This window comes from Etheostoma spectabile, chromosome 22, assembly GCF_008692095.1.
Source record: "Etheostoma spectabile isolate EspeVRDwgs_2016 chromosome 22, UIUC_Espe_1.0, whole genome shotgun sequence".
Taxonomy (NCBI): Eukaryota; Metazoa; Chordata; class Actinopteri; order Perciformes; family Percidae; genus Etheostoma; species Etheostoma spectabile.
In genome coordinates this window covers 9420650-9435133 of record NC_045754.1, presented here as the reverse complement: position 1 = coordinate 9435133, position 14484 = coordinate 9420650, and the positions used below count along the sequence as shown (strand labels likewise).

The window sequence follows — 14484 nt, the reverse complement described above, 5'->3', positions numbered from 1 at the left end:
TCTCCTCTCTACCCCCTTTGTAGATAATTGGAACAATCCCACTGATGCCCAACTCTGCAGGGCCCTCCGGCCAATCAGGGGGTGGCAACCCAGCACTGCAGGTACAGCCAATTACACCTCAGCTTCTGACCAACGCTCAAGGCCAGATCATCGCCACGGTGATCGGCAATCAGATCCTGCCTGTCATCAACACCCAGGGAATCACGCTGTCACCAATCAAGCCTGGACAGCAGGTAACATACACCCTGATGCCCACGCACACACACACACACACACACACATAGAGGAAGATATCTTGTAGAGCAGCTTATTATATACTTATACTGATGTTTTAACAATGATCAAGAGCTGACTTTAAAACTTTTGAATGAGCAAAACCTAGTGGAGTCAAACCAGAGCTCTGTTTATTCATGAAAGCAATATTCCAGCACTGCGAGTCAGGTCTGCTTTATGCTAAACACCTCGTATTTTTCCGGCTTCAACACTCATAACGTTCATTTATATCATTCCACTTTGAAAATTGTAGTTTTTGGGACAATTGTTCATGTGTGTGTGTGTGTGTGTGTGTGTGAGTGTGAGTGTGAGTGTTTGCGCACACACGCGCATGTTTGGAAAGCACTTGTCAGCCAAGCTTTCAGTCTCAGGGAGCCTGCTGCACCCCTGCAGAGCCTAAACTGAAAAACAAAACAAAAGACACACTTTTCATCACCCCACTTAAAACTCAAACACTCGTGCCTCGGTTCTCCACCTTTCCGTCCCTCTCTTCTCCCTCAATCACACTCCACAATCCTTGTGATTTGTCCTGACCTGAGCAAGAAGTATTTTGTTTTGATTTAGAGGAAGGTGCATAAAACACACACACACACACGCGAGTTCTTTCTTTTTTTGTACACCAGGTTTGAGTTATTGTAATTGTAGAAACTCTCAAACAGGTTCTCCTCCCAACTTGGAGATCTTTACAGTGTTCAATTTTGGAGTCAGATGCATGCACGCAGCAATGAAAATGTTATTGACTTGATAATGACGATGTCAGCACAGAATTACAGGGTAAAAGTTCACATTGAAGACCCGTACAGTGCAGAATGGGTGACCTCTCAGCAGATGGACACCTAATTGTGGCTCCTCGAAACACCAGATCATACTCTTGAATGAATTAATGCATTTGTAATAATGTTTATGCTTTTGTCTCCACTTCAAAGTCCACATGTACACATTGTTCCACGGGCATAATTTACGGTTGTCAGAGCCTGCAGTCTAGAATATTTCCAGTGAAGCTAGATAATTCTCTGAGCCTGTCAACAGTCCTGACAGTGTGTGCATCGCTGTTGACACCCCCCACCATCCAAACAAACACATGCCACGGGGAAAATAATTAATAGCAAAGAAGGAGAGGAGAAGCCGGCCCAGCTTATGGCGGAGACAGCTTTTCGTTTTAAAATTGTAGACGTACCATCTTGATCTTGTAAAAGCAATTCAAATGTGCATAAACATGAAAATACATAGTTTTTTTGCCATCAGAGCACGTAGCTTGTGGATCATGAATTATGTTTGATATGGGGACTTAGATTTTCTGGTTCAAGCTGCCATTATTAGCAAGAGAGAAGACTCTAATTGTCATGAGCAGTTGTTGTTGTTTTTTTTATAACCAAGTTGATTTCTGCAAAGAAGTGTTTGTGAGACTGTGCAGTGCCTGAGTTGACTCTCACTGACTCCTGCAATAGTAAACCACTGCTGTAGTCTATTGAGTAGACTATTGACACTATATTCAGCTCTGTCAGTTTAAATACTGCAGGCAATAATTAACATTTATTCATCATCAGGTACAAGGTAAATCTCATTATATTCAGCTTCAAAGTGGCTAATTTAATAGCTGTTGATTACCTGATTAGATTTAATATCATAGCCCAATTACCATAATTACGTGATTACTGCAAATGGTTATTACTGGTTATTATTGTGATGATGTGGGTAAGGGAATGCAAGCTGTCAATATATTATATCAGCTCTGTGTGTATGTGTGTTTGTGTGTGTCCAGCTGCCTCAGGCTCAGCAGGGTCAGACAGGCCCCGCATCGTCTCAGCCCAACCTGCTCCACATGCCCCACAGACAGAGCCCTCTCCACCAGGCCTCTTCCTCCTCCTCCACCTCCTCCTCTTCCTCAGCTCTCAGCGTGGGGCAGTTGGTCAGCAGTAAGTGTCCGACACAACTCTCAAAAATACGTCTTCATATATATACACACAAGTCCATTGACTTTGTTCTGATTATTGTTTTACATGACAGTAAATATTAAAGGATTAGGTCACCCAAATAACCAACAAAAAATCTCTCATGTACCTCTAGTATTATCTGGCCATGCAGCCCCAAACCTATTTGTTTCTAATAAAAAGGTTAAAAAATATAGGTCACAAATATAAACATGTTTTTGTAAAAGGCTAAATTCCCAAAACAGCTGGGCACTCTAGGCTTCAGCAAACATTGTCTGAGCAGGAGAAAGTTTCTGGTGGGAACTTTTTTCAGCAGTGGATTAATACACAAATGTGTATTACGATGCATTACGATGCTCTAGTAAATATTTACAGCAGCAGGACAGCGTATGTTGTATTGACTCAAAATAAACTACAGTGTGTGTGTTCATCTTTGATGGTTTTGGTATTTTCATGGTATTAGTTGACAATAAAAAATATGTATATCATCACCAGACTTATTCTTTAAAATTAAAAATGTAAATCAGGTTACAGTTTTCTTGATGCTAGAACAGATAAGTTTTTGAAATAAGTTTATTTTTATTGGAAATTGGTTCAAATATTGTAACAGTCCGGGCATTTTTTACTTTGTTTTAATAAAATAAGACTATAAAGCATGAAATAAAATCTTGATAAGAATGAGATTTTATTATTTATTAATTTAGAATACCCAGGACAACCAAATATAGACAGACATGATATTGTAAGATGGACACAATGAACAGTTTTATTTGAAACTATCTTCCACTGAATAAATAGTCCCTATGAAAACTGGTGACAACATGTTCTGTGGATTACAGTAACAGACATAGGGACAATGTTGCTGTTGATTTTTTTAAATGCATTTTTTTGTTTTGAGTGGAGGTTAATTTACCTCCATTATATTGACGTGGGGGCAAAAATCTCAAAACTTTGCAAAATAAAAGCAGAACTCTTTGCATGGGTTAAGATATAAATTTTTATAATTTATTCATAATTTTATAATTTTTATAATTTTGGTGAACTGTCCCTTTAAAGATTCAACATGCCGGCCTTACAGTATCTACATTACTCTCAGTGTGGACCGTTTTTGACTGATCCCCGCCTCCTACGATTGTTTTTATTTTTTCCTGTCTGTCAATTCTTTGGTTTATTAGATGATCCAAAGTGGCGTGTGTTATGTTTAATGAACATAGGTTTCATTCTCCCAGTGTGTGGGTCTTTGGCAGAGCCTTATAAATCACTGGTCCACAGCCTGTCAGCATGCAGCTATTGCCTTTAAAAACTGTGTTTTATTTAGATAAATTTCATTTGTCAGAGTCAATTCCCCTAAACTCCATGTAAACTCATTTCAAAGGCAGCTACAATGCCACTGAATTTAATAAAAAACAAGTTGCCATTGATCAACTTGTTGTAGGCACCGTGTTTAGTTTGTGTTTACTTGTAGCTTGGAAAATAAACCATTTTTGATTCTGCACAAAATCATTGTGGCTCAGTTCTGTGGTAAATAGAATGAACGCTTTATGCTGAGTACAAGCCATATCACTTTCTCTCAATATCACTTACAGCATACATACACAAAGGAAAATCCAATGACAGAATCAGAGTCGTCTGCCAAGGAGAGATGATGAAATGCCATTGCATTCTCTGGCCACAAACAAAGTGCCAGAAACAGATTAAAAAGCTGAGAATGTCTGTTATTTAAAAATAATCAGATGGGAAAAATGTCAATCAGAAAGAAGAATGTCAGCAATATTTTTGTCTTGAGGTTGTTTTTTATTTTAACTTTATATAAATATAATTATCAAAAGAAAGTCAGCTGAGCATGCAAACTGTTTTCTAGCACCCCATTTAGCATAAATGTACCACTATGTCACTCATACCACATTTCCTAACTAATTTGCATATTGATACCTAATCACAATGCGGTCAGGATTGACATAGTGAAAGTAGATACCAGGCGTAAATGTGAAGAGCGGATACTGTATCCAGATACAGATCAGGTGTAAATAAGGTCTAAAACTTGTTGGGGGACAGGATAGCATCTGTTATTTACTTTTCCTAGAGACACGGTGCAGATTTCTTGTGGGTCACAACTACATTATCATTTATTTTTTTATTACTTTTAACACTAACCCATCATTTAGTCTAGTTCAGGGGGATTATGAACATTTCAGCAAAAGAAAAAGAAATACTTTTTCACCTTAAATAGAGGACTGGCAAAGACAAAAGCTTGATTTTATTGTGGGCCTGGCACATAATAGCCTTTTATGAATGTGCTTTTCTCATTTTCCTTTTCAGCAGATAAATTGAGTGCTGAACGTGTTATTGTCCTGTTGTAATTATTAAATTTATTAGTGTATTAATGATGTGAAGAAAAGGAGCTTCTGGAGGTCAGAAAATTGATTATCTTCATTGTTTTAGTTGATTTTTAATTTGTATTTTCAAACATTTTATTTACTTCTCTGTTTGTTTTGTGAGAGCTTTACTCCGCCATTTGTCGTCATAATGTAAAATTATGTTTGGGTTGTGACTTCATGTCTAAAGACAAATATGGATCCAGAGGTTAGACCAGTTGCTCTAGAGTGCCATTAGTCTTTCAAACCACTGAGTAGATAGACTCTGTTGGGAATGATGAGGAGATGCTCATGAATGTGGAGATGATGGGACCCGAAGCTGTGAGTGCTCATTCCTCCCATTTAGTCAGCTCGGAGTCTCCAGTCCCTCATCTTCAGTGTTCACACGTCTGGAGCACGCCGTATACGCTACACGTCACTTATGAGGCACAACGAGATGGCAGCCCCATAGATTTTTTCTTAAATACGCTTGGAGGATTCCTTTAATAATTCATTGATAATGACCAAGATGAATAATTCAGAGGCACAAACTTTGCTTTAGTAAGCAGGATGCCGGGGCACCTGACATTGATGTACAATGTGAAATCACTTTTTATTAGCAGGGAAATTCTTCAAAATGCTTCAGTGAAGTTTTTTCAGATCTCCTCAAATACGGAGATTCACAAACACCATTCCTTTCTATAGAGTGTTCTAAAGTGTTTTTTCTGTTGGACTGGAGCTGGTTATTGTTTGTGTGGGAGGCTTGCTGGAGGTTGGAAGGCCTGAACTCTTTACAAAGGGTCAGATGGATGAAATAATGCCTTTATACATTTTGTGTTTATTTAAGAGGGTTAGCTTTGGAATATGTGTATTTATTCAGATCAAAGAAAAAGACCTACTGTATCTATCTGCTCATGGTCTATCCATTTGTTGAATTATCAAGCTCTGTGTTATGGTTTTGTCCATATGCTTTTGACTGTGGCATTAAGAGTTACTCTTGCAAGTCAAAGCCACGACACGCCTGCTTTCACACCTCAGATGAATTTATTCTTCTAAACATTTCTCAGTTTACAGCAGAAGGGCAGACAGAAAAAATAAGTTCCGACCGTGCGCTTGGCTATTTTTTTGTTTAGTTGTCTGGAGATGATCATGTTTACATAAATCTGGATGTTTGCTTCATTCATTCTGTAAAATTAGTTAGCAACGAAGGAGCAGAGGGCTAATAAAATGAGATGTGTGTGTGTTGCAGACCCGCAGACCGCCCCCAGCGAGGTGGATGGGGTCAACCTGGAGGAGATTCGTGAATTTGCCAAAGCGTTCAAGATCCGCCGGCTGTCCCTGGGCCTGACACAGACTCAGGTGGGCCAGGCACTCAGCGCTGCCGAGGGGCCGGCATACAGCCAGTCTGCCATCTGCAGGTAAGAACAAACAATGGGTAAAAGTCCAACTATAAGTTTATGAGTTTTCTGGGGCTCATGACTGCCATCTATTTTTCATTCCATCTTTTAACAGACATTAAGATATTAAAATACATAATTGACTATTACCACCCTGACAAATGAAGCTCTCATATCTGTAGACCGTACTTACCCTTCTGCTTCTCCCTTCCTTTTCACCCGCTGACATGACAGCCACGCGTTACTTATGCAAAATACATACACAAGTATTACACGAAGCACTTAAAGCATTTAATAATTACTAAGGCCCGATGCCGGCTGCTCCGCCTGAACATGAGAGAGCTTGACGGCGATGATCTGTTAATAAGATTGCCATGTTTTACTGCTGCCACCAGGACAGTTTAGTCATAAATGGTGCATTATATATTCATGAGACAATCAGACAATCAGTGTTTCATCCCTCCTGTTTTTCCACTTGAATAACATTTAGCATGAAGATGCCAAATGAGCCACATTTCCCTTTCAAGTCAGAATATTTGGGCTACATCATGTCCAAATATTATTTTTTTTCAAGAGAACTAACTAGTAAAATATGTTATTCTACAATGCAAAACAACTTTTTTAAGTGGAAGATTAAATAAAACGTTGATAAGTGGAAGTTCATGTCTTTTCTAAAATGTTATTAATGAATATTTATGTTCGACAACTTTTGCATCAGTTTTTTGACAATTTTTTTCCTCCATTTCCAGCTTTCATTCATGTATTAATTTTAATGTCCCTCTGTATGTGCTTTGCTGATGACCTGTGCTGTTTATGTGACACGGCGCAACCACGCACTTTTAAAAATTTCATCACATCAACATCAAACAGCCGATAAAATGTGAAACAGTACAGGGGCCCGGGATCTTATGAGGCCCAGCCATCTCTGACTAATGTTTAAAGTCTTGAAATCACACATGAAATATTTACAGCCGAGCATAATTCAATCATTTATAACATACATTAAAACCCATTAGCTTCAAAAAACAAACACTCTGTGGACTGTTATTTAAGCCGTTAAGACAATTTTTTGTTTGTATGACATAGGACATGACATCCTGATGTTTTAAGTAGAGGGGCAAGCTTCACGTGCTTTAGTTTAGTTAACATCAACACAGACATGAAGTTTGAGGAGGAACGGGACGTCACGGTAGCTCTGGGGCTCCGGCTCTGAACCCAGACAGTGAACAGACACTGACAGATGCTTCCATCTTGTCTCCTTTCATTGCTCAGTATGTTTCCAGGCACTTTATTAGTTTATCTAAATAGGCACAGGCATTACAAGAGGGCATCATCAAACCAATGATGTGCCAGTGTGTCCCAAGATGGCTCTAATTTTGCTTGGTTTAGCTACTATGAATATGAAAAATCTAAAAACTGCAGCGCGTCTCATTTTAATCATACATTTTAAGATTGAAAATATTGATAACTATAGCCCTAATATGTGTTGTCACAGTGCTGATAATTTAATTCCCCATTATAAACGCTAGGATAACTGTCCTCATTAGTTAAATCTTTCAAAAGACACATTTGACTCAACCTAAATAAACCTTACCGGCTTATAAAAACATAATCAAATATATTTTATCAGTAGCCCTAAGTAGAGCTAGAAAATAAACCTACTGATGTTATGAATCTCTTACAGATTCAAATGGATTATATATCACAAGGGCATATTTAATATTGTTATATATAACCCATTCCTCCCTGACATTTTTCAATAAATGTCTATAAACAGACAATAACTATAAGAAGCAGCAGTGCTGGTCACACTGTCATTGAACAGTACAAACTTGTAAGAAGTAAACCATGTATAAAAAATACTAGTTGTCGTAGTATCGTCTAGCCCTCATTTTAAGCACGTACCTCTCAAAGACTGATTCGTGGCTGTAAACCTTCAGGCAATCTGTTATTCAGGCCTAAACATACAGCATGTCTAAGCAGGCTCCTAAGGTACTTTTAAGAATAGAGGCTGGAGGTGCATTCAGGGCCATTTCTCCCTCGTGCTGATGCACTAGACGAGGGAGTGCATACCCCAACTGAGCAGCTCTCAACTCATTTTAGTATCTGCGGTTCCTGTTGATCCATGAAATGTCCTGTCTCTGGTGACTCCTCATATTTACTAATGTATTCCCCGCGGTATGGAGCCCTCCTCTTTCCACTGTTTAGAAGGAGGTTATAAATAATACTGCCTGTCGACAAGGAGGAATGCACCAAACGAGGTGTAGAAGCACAGGAAGTTCATGCACGCATGGTCATCTCCCCCTCACTGTTGTTGTCTGCAGCAGCTCACCTCGCCATTAAAAATGTCTTGTGTGCATTGTTTGTTCCACCGAGAGCAGAGTAGATCTCAGCTGTCTCTCCGGCAGCGCTGTCAGTTCAGGAGTTGTTTTACTAAAAGCATTCACACACGTCACACTCATGTTGGTCCCTGAAACACTTTTCGTTAACTCATGTGCACTTATTTATTTGTTAATGTTTGAAAATCAGGTCTTAAAGAGCATCTGATATAAGAGCTTTCTCTTTGATTAGTCATCTGATGTTTAATAAAGATTTTATTATCTGTGGTTAGATTTAAAGTTATTTATTCTGGACGTCTGTCTTAGATATTTTTTGCCAAAGAAACCTGTGGGTGCATCCTGCTGGCCTAGGAGACATGTATTTGCAGTCCAGCTTTGTTACATGTCATCAGTTTTCTTTCTTCATTCATTTACTGTCACCTTCTAAATTGTCTGATATTAAATAAAAGCAGAAAGTCCTTAAAGAGAGTACAAATTGCAAATATACAAGATCACCAACACGACTTAGTCACACAAAACAAGAATCTTACACAGACATATCGTTTACAACAATCACAAATATTCTTTAAAATATCAGTAAGTAATACAAGAAGAATCTTATTTGCAGTTGTGTTACAGTACACTCCAGTGGTAAGACTCATATTTGATGGCATTTTGCAAAATTGCCATCAAATCATGATTCTCAGACTGATTTGCCTTCTCAATTAAAAGCAACAATTACAGCAATCTCAAAAAAACACTATTGGTCAGGCTCAGTGAGTCTGGATGACCCACCAAATAACATAAACATCACAGACATGAGAGGAATCTCTTTACTGTCAAATATAAGACTATCATCTCCATTATATCTTATTCTATGCCAGCGGTGTTTTAATAAAAAACTTCTTTCTCCATTCTTACTGTGACTTGCTAAAATCCTCAGAGTACATGTAAAGTCAGAATTATGTTTCATGCGGCTGTAAAGTTACAGGAACTTTCAGGATTAGAGTGTGCAAATATATTCTTATTAAATATAAAATGAGACAAGAAAGGGAAAGTTTGAAAAATGTATTAAATGTACATTTTCATTAATAATTCAAATTATTTTTTGTAAATAAATGATGGTGCCATATTTAACTGCATGCATTAGTGGATATTTGTTTTTTATCACCTGAGGGAAAGAAATGGGATATTTTGGAGATTCCTGTTTTGTTTTTGGTTGATTTATGAGATTTTCAAGTGCAGTATTTAGATGGATGTTTGCTTTGTTTTTGGTTCAACTGGACCTGATTTTAGTCATTGGCAATCTCCTTGCTCCACTATTGCCAATTTGGGACAGAGGCACAGCCTCCTCCAGAAAATTAACACATACTGGCAAACAGCGCCTGCAGCTGCTGCAGCTGAGGTGTTTCCAGGTGCAGAATATAAGAGTTTGGCTCGGATGTGTACCTGGATGGTAGTCTCGGTCCCTGTGGCATTCTGGTTGAGGAGACTAAAAGGCAGGCAGCTTATCCTGTGTTCTGGCAGGGCACCTAAGTAAGATTCTTTTTTCTCAATTCTCCCCAGACACACCATCCTGAGAAGCCACTTTTTCCTACCACAGGAAGCCCAAGAGAACACTATAGGTAACAGTCTGACAGGCAAACTGAACCCTGGCCTTTTATATCCTGCCAGGTTTGAGAAGTTGGACATCACCCCTAAAAGCGCCCAGAAGATTAAGCCCGTTCTGGAGCGCTGGATGGCCGAGGCTGAAGCCCGCCACCGATCCGGCATGCAGAACCTGACTGAGTTTATCGGCAGCGAGCCTTCCAAAAAACGCAAGCGAAGGACCTCTTTCACCCCGCAGGCACTCGAGATCCTCAACAGCCACTTTGAGAAGAACACACACCCCTCCGGACAGGAAATGACGGAAATAGCTGAGAAACTGAACTATGACAGGGAGGTGGTGCGTGTCTGGTTCTGCAACAAGAGGCAAGCCTTGAAAAACACAATAAAGCGTTTGAAACAGCCCGACCTCGGCCCGGCTGCACCAATGGACCCTCTCACTGATTCTCTAGAGGAGCTCCCGAAATGAACGAGCTCTACGGCAAAACAGAGGAGTTTGAAAAGAGGCAGCCATTAAAAACATCCGAGGCGGATGAACTCATCTTGAAATGTGAACTGGAAAATGTTCCTAAGTCACCTGGGTGGACAGTCATGAGTTTGCAAACAAAAACTATGTGTTGTCAGTGTGATTACCACACCAATGTAAACGACCTTGGCAAAACCAAAAACATGAAAAAAGAGATTAATATCTGAGTATTATGTAAAAACATAAGGTGTACTGTTTCAAAGAGTTTTAGATTCTGGCCTTACAGGCCACACTATCGCCCAAATTCTGGTTCCCACGAGGAAGGATTTAGTAAAGAGATCATACCAAATCAAAACACTATTTACCAAAGTCTGTTGCATCTGAGTACTAAGAATAATTTTGTAATGTAAATGTGCTCTAAATTTTTACATTTGTACTGGCAAATCTAAGCTATATGTGTGAGTTTGAGTATACATCTTATCTTTGTCTCGCTTACTTTTTTTCTTCATTGTTTGTATGTAAATATCTTTAAAAAAAAACAAAACAGAAAAATGCTGTCTTTGAATTGAAATCACGCTGAAAAAGTTTCTCTTTTGGACAAAAAAAAGTTAACCTTTGCTGTTAAACAATTGCATAATAATGTTGTTTGCCTCTGATTTGTGTTTCATCTGCAAATATTTTCAGTCACAGTGTAACTTTGTACAACTTTTACAGGTACGTATTAATAATCTCATGAGATTGTTTAAAAGGACGAACGGAGGGTGTAAACTAAGGACTTTCACATGATGATGAGGATGATGATGATGAGGGGTTTCAGTGTCTGTCAAGTGCAGTGCTGTCTACTGCAGCTTTGTTTTGAACTACTGTGTCATTCTGTTGCCAAAGCCCGATAGCCAAAGAACACATACATTTCAGCTCAAGGACTGGTGAAGATTTTACCGTGCTCGTTCACATGGCTTTCTCCCCCCTTTTTCTAAAGTGTTTTACTCTGTGGGTCAAGTTTAACAAAAAAAAACAAAAAAAAAACACTATTATGTCAAACAACTCCAACAGAGTCTGCTATAATAACTTATCACTGCAATATAGAAAATGTGTTGGATGAATTTTCTTTTAAGCAAATTAGCTTCTGCATGCTTCAACTCAATTATTTACAGCCTTGGCTGTATAGATTTATAGATTTCACCAGACAACCCAAAATGAACATCTAACATCACTGAAAATGACACATTATTTTACGTAATAAACCCTTTGATAAAGCCCTAAAACGAACTAAACGTATGGTAAAAGCCTCTTTGTTGCCACTGACCAAACTACTGAGCTTAGTCCAGTTCATATGTTTTTATAACCTGAATATTTCAACTCAAACGTGGTTTTCTGCAAAGATAAATGTTTTACAGGTTTATAGATGTTGCAATCAACGTTTTAAATGAAATGTGTTTTTGTGCACCTATGAATTGATTTCTACTACAGTAAAAATGCTTTAAAAGGGATCATTTCAACAGATTCTCATACAAGATTTCATGCCTTTCTGGTTATTTTGGGGGTAAAAAAAATATTTCAATTAACTCTCCATCACTGTGTACTCTTCTTTTTACATGGTATTACCTTGTGAAAGAACGTCCCTACAAATATTTGACTCTCACAAAACCCCTTACAGGAAAAGACAAAAAAAGAAGTCAATGTTGAGAATAAGTGTCACATGTCAGAACGAGTGAACTTAATCTGAAGTGAGGTGAAATTTGATGCAATTTATTCAGAATCATGTGTCTGCTTGATATCTGTCCTTCCATGTCACATTGGCTATCTCAGTCTTTCAGTCCTCTGTGCACTGCTGTGTTCTTCTTCACTGGAAAACACGCGCACAAACACACTCTGTAAATGTTAGAAAACACATGGAAAATGCTTCATATGCTTGTGGTTTAAAAGAAATAATTGAAGGAAAGGCAACCATAGACTCATATATTCAGTGTGCAGAGACTTTGGATATCATTTCCATTATATATTCAAGTCAATTTTCATCTGTACGCCAACAGCAACACCTACTTCACAAATTTATTTAAATATTTTTTGTATTTCCACCTTTATGTTCCTTCCAATATATCATTCAGGCAAATCTTTGGCTAACATGTCTGCATCCATCCACAAGACAGACTTCTGAGAAAGCAGCAGGCTCCTGCAGGTAGAATATGGATCTGTTCTGAGGTTATCAATAAAGCTGTAACCAAAACCAAAAACTAAAATAAAAAAGAAGACAGAAAGGATTTATGCCTTTGCTCAACTTTTCAATGCTGGACCAAAGCTCTATAGTTATGCACATTGTACAAAGAAATAGATTCCTGTTGTTGACAATCTTTAAAAACGGAGATAATAGAATTGAAGAGTAGAAATGTACGTACAGTAGTCCTTTCAAGGTTTACCTCAGTATTGTTCTTGTAAGAATCATACAAACGCCATACAAGCAGCAGCAGGTCAGTAGAAAAGACAGATGGTTACTCTGCACTGTGTGTCAATGTTCACCTTCAATGTGAAGGGAGAGGCTTGTGTTTTATTTATTATAATGTAACACATGATTGTTTTATTTTTGTTTTTTTGTTTTTCATTATTTCTCATTCGTTGTGACGTTCACCTCTCAGTTTTCACAGACCTGTGTAGAAAAAGGAGATTACAGTAATGTTGCTCTTAACGCAGTTAGGATGATTTGTTAATCACCTTTAAATGCTTTTGTGAAATTTTACTAACAAAAACAAACTGGTCTGACGTTTTGTTAACAGTCAAAGAACTCGAAACCAAAGCTGAAGAGCCTGCAGAGGTTGGTTTTCATTTTTTTATAGATGGAAAACTTTATTTAATCTATGGAGCAATATCTGTTTGGTCAGTTAAGCAGCACTTTGTGTATTTCCCAAAAAAAGCTTCAAGTCTGTCACATTGATTTGTACCATAATTAGTAATAAACAATTGTTTGACATTAAATTTTTGTCTTGTTTTCAGTAGAATCTTTTAAAACATGTATTGATCATTTGCTAAACTCAACTATGATGGACAAAAAAAACAAGCTAAACTCCTGCAAAAGCCAACTAGCTTAGCGGAGTAGCAGTAACAATAACTGCCATTGAATTCATTTGATTTGGAGTGAAACCACCTTTAAATAACATTGAAATGTATAGTAGCGTAGATTAGTCTGTTATTGATTTAAATTTGGTAGCAGTAGCTAAATTCAATCATGATGGAAAGCCAAACCTTTCAATTCTTGTTTGAGGTATCTTCGTCCATTCTTCCTTCCAAAAGTCTTCCAGTTCTTTGAGATTTCTAGGCTGTCTGTCACGCATTGCTCTTTAAGGTCTATCCATAGATTTTCAATTATGTTGAGGTCAGGAGATTGTGAAGGCCATGGCCAAATCTTCAGTTTATGCCTCTTGATGAAATCCACCGTGGTTTTTGAGGTGTGTTTAGGATCATTATCCATTTGTAGAAGCCTTCTTCTCTTTAACTTCAGATTTTTCACAGATGGCATCAAGTTAGCGTCCAAAATTTGCTGACATTTTATAGAATCCATTTTTCCTTCTACTTGTGAAATGCTCCCTGTACCACTGGCTGAAATACAACCCCAAAGCATGATTGATTCCCCCCTCATGGTTAACAGTTGGACAGAGGTTTGTTTCATTAAATTCTGTGCCCTTTCTTCTCCAAACGTACCTTTGCTCGTTCCGGCCAAAAAGTTCTATTTAAACCTCATCGGTCCACAGAACTTGTTCCCACAATGCATTAGGCTTGTCTATATGTTCAGTTGCAAACTTCAAACGCTGATTTTTGTGGTGAGTACGTAGAAGAGATTTTCTTCTGATGACTCTTCCATGAAGAACGTATTTGTCTGAGTATCTCTTTATAGTGGAATGGTGTACCACAACTCCAGTGTCTGCCAGGTCTTTCTGGATGGAACGTGCAGTCAGACGTGGGTTTTGATTTGCTTTTCTCACAATCCTGCGACGGTTCTGTCTGATATTTTTCTTGGTCTTCCAGATCTTGTTTTAACTTCCACTGTTCTTGATGACGGACATTTCTTAATTACATTCCGAACAGAGGATATTGGCATCTGATAACGCTTTGCTGTCTTCTTCTAGCCTTCTATAACAACTGCTTAGA

The 14484-nt window shown here is 38.2% G+C and overlaps 1 protein-coding gene across 1 annotated transcript in view; it reads left to right on the top strand.

Annotated features, from left to right (window-relative positions):
* pou6f2 (POU class 6 homeobox 2) overlaps positions 1–13252 on the top strand; it is a 70105-nt gene extending 56853 nt beyond the window's left edge. The window contains exons 6-9 of the mRNA XM_032503876.1: positions 24–233; positions 2036–2189; positions 5808–5976; positions 9840–13252. Of these exons, the coding sequence (XP_032359767.1) occupies positions 24–233; positions 2036–2189; positions 5808–5976; positions 9840–10347 (1041 nt within the window). The 3' untranslated portion in view covers positions 10348–13252. The remainder of the gene's footprint in view (positions 1–23; positions 234–2035; positions 2190–5807; positions 5977–9839) is intronic.
* The last annotated feature ends 1232 nt before the right edge of the window (positions 13253–14484 follow it).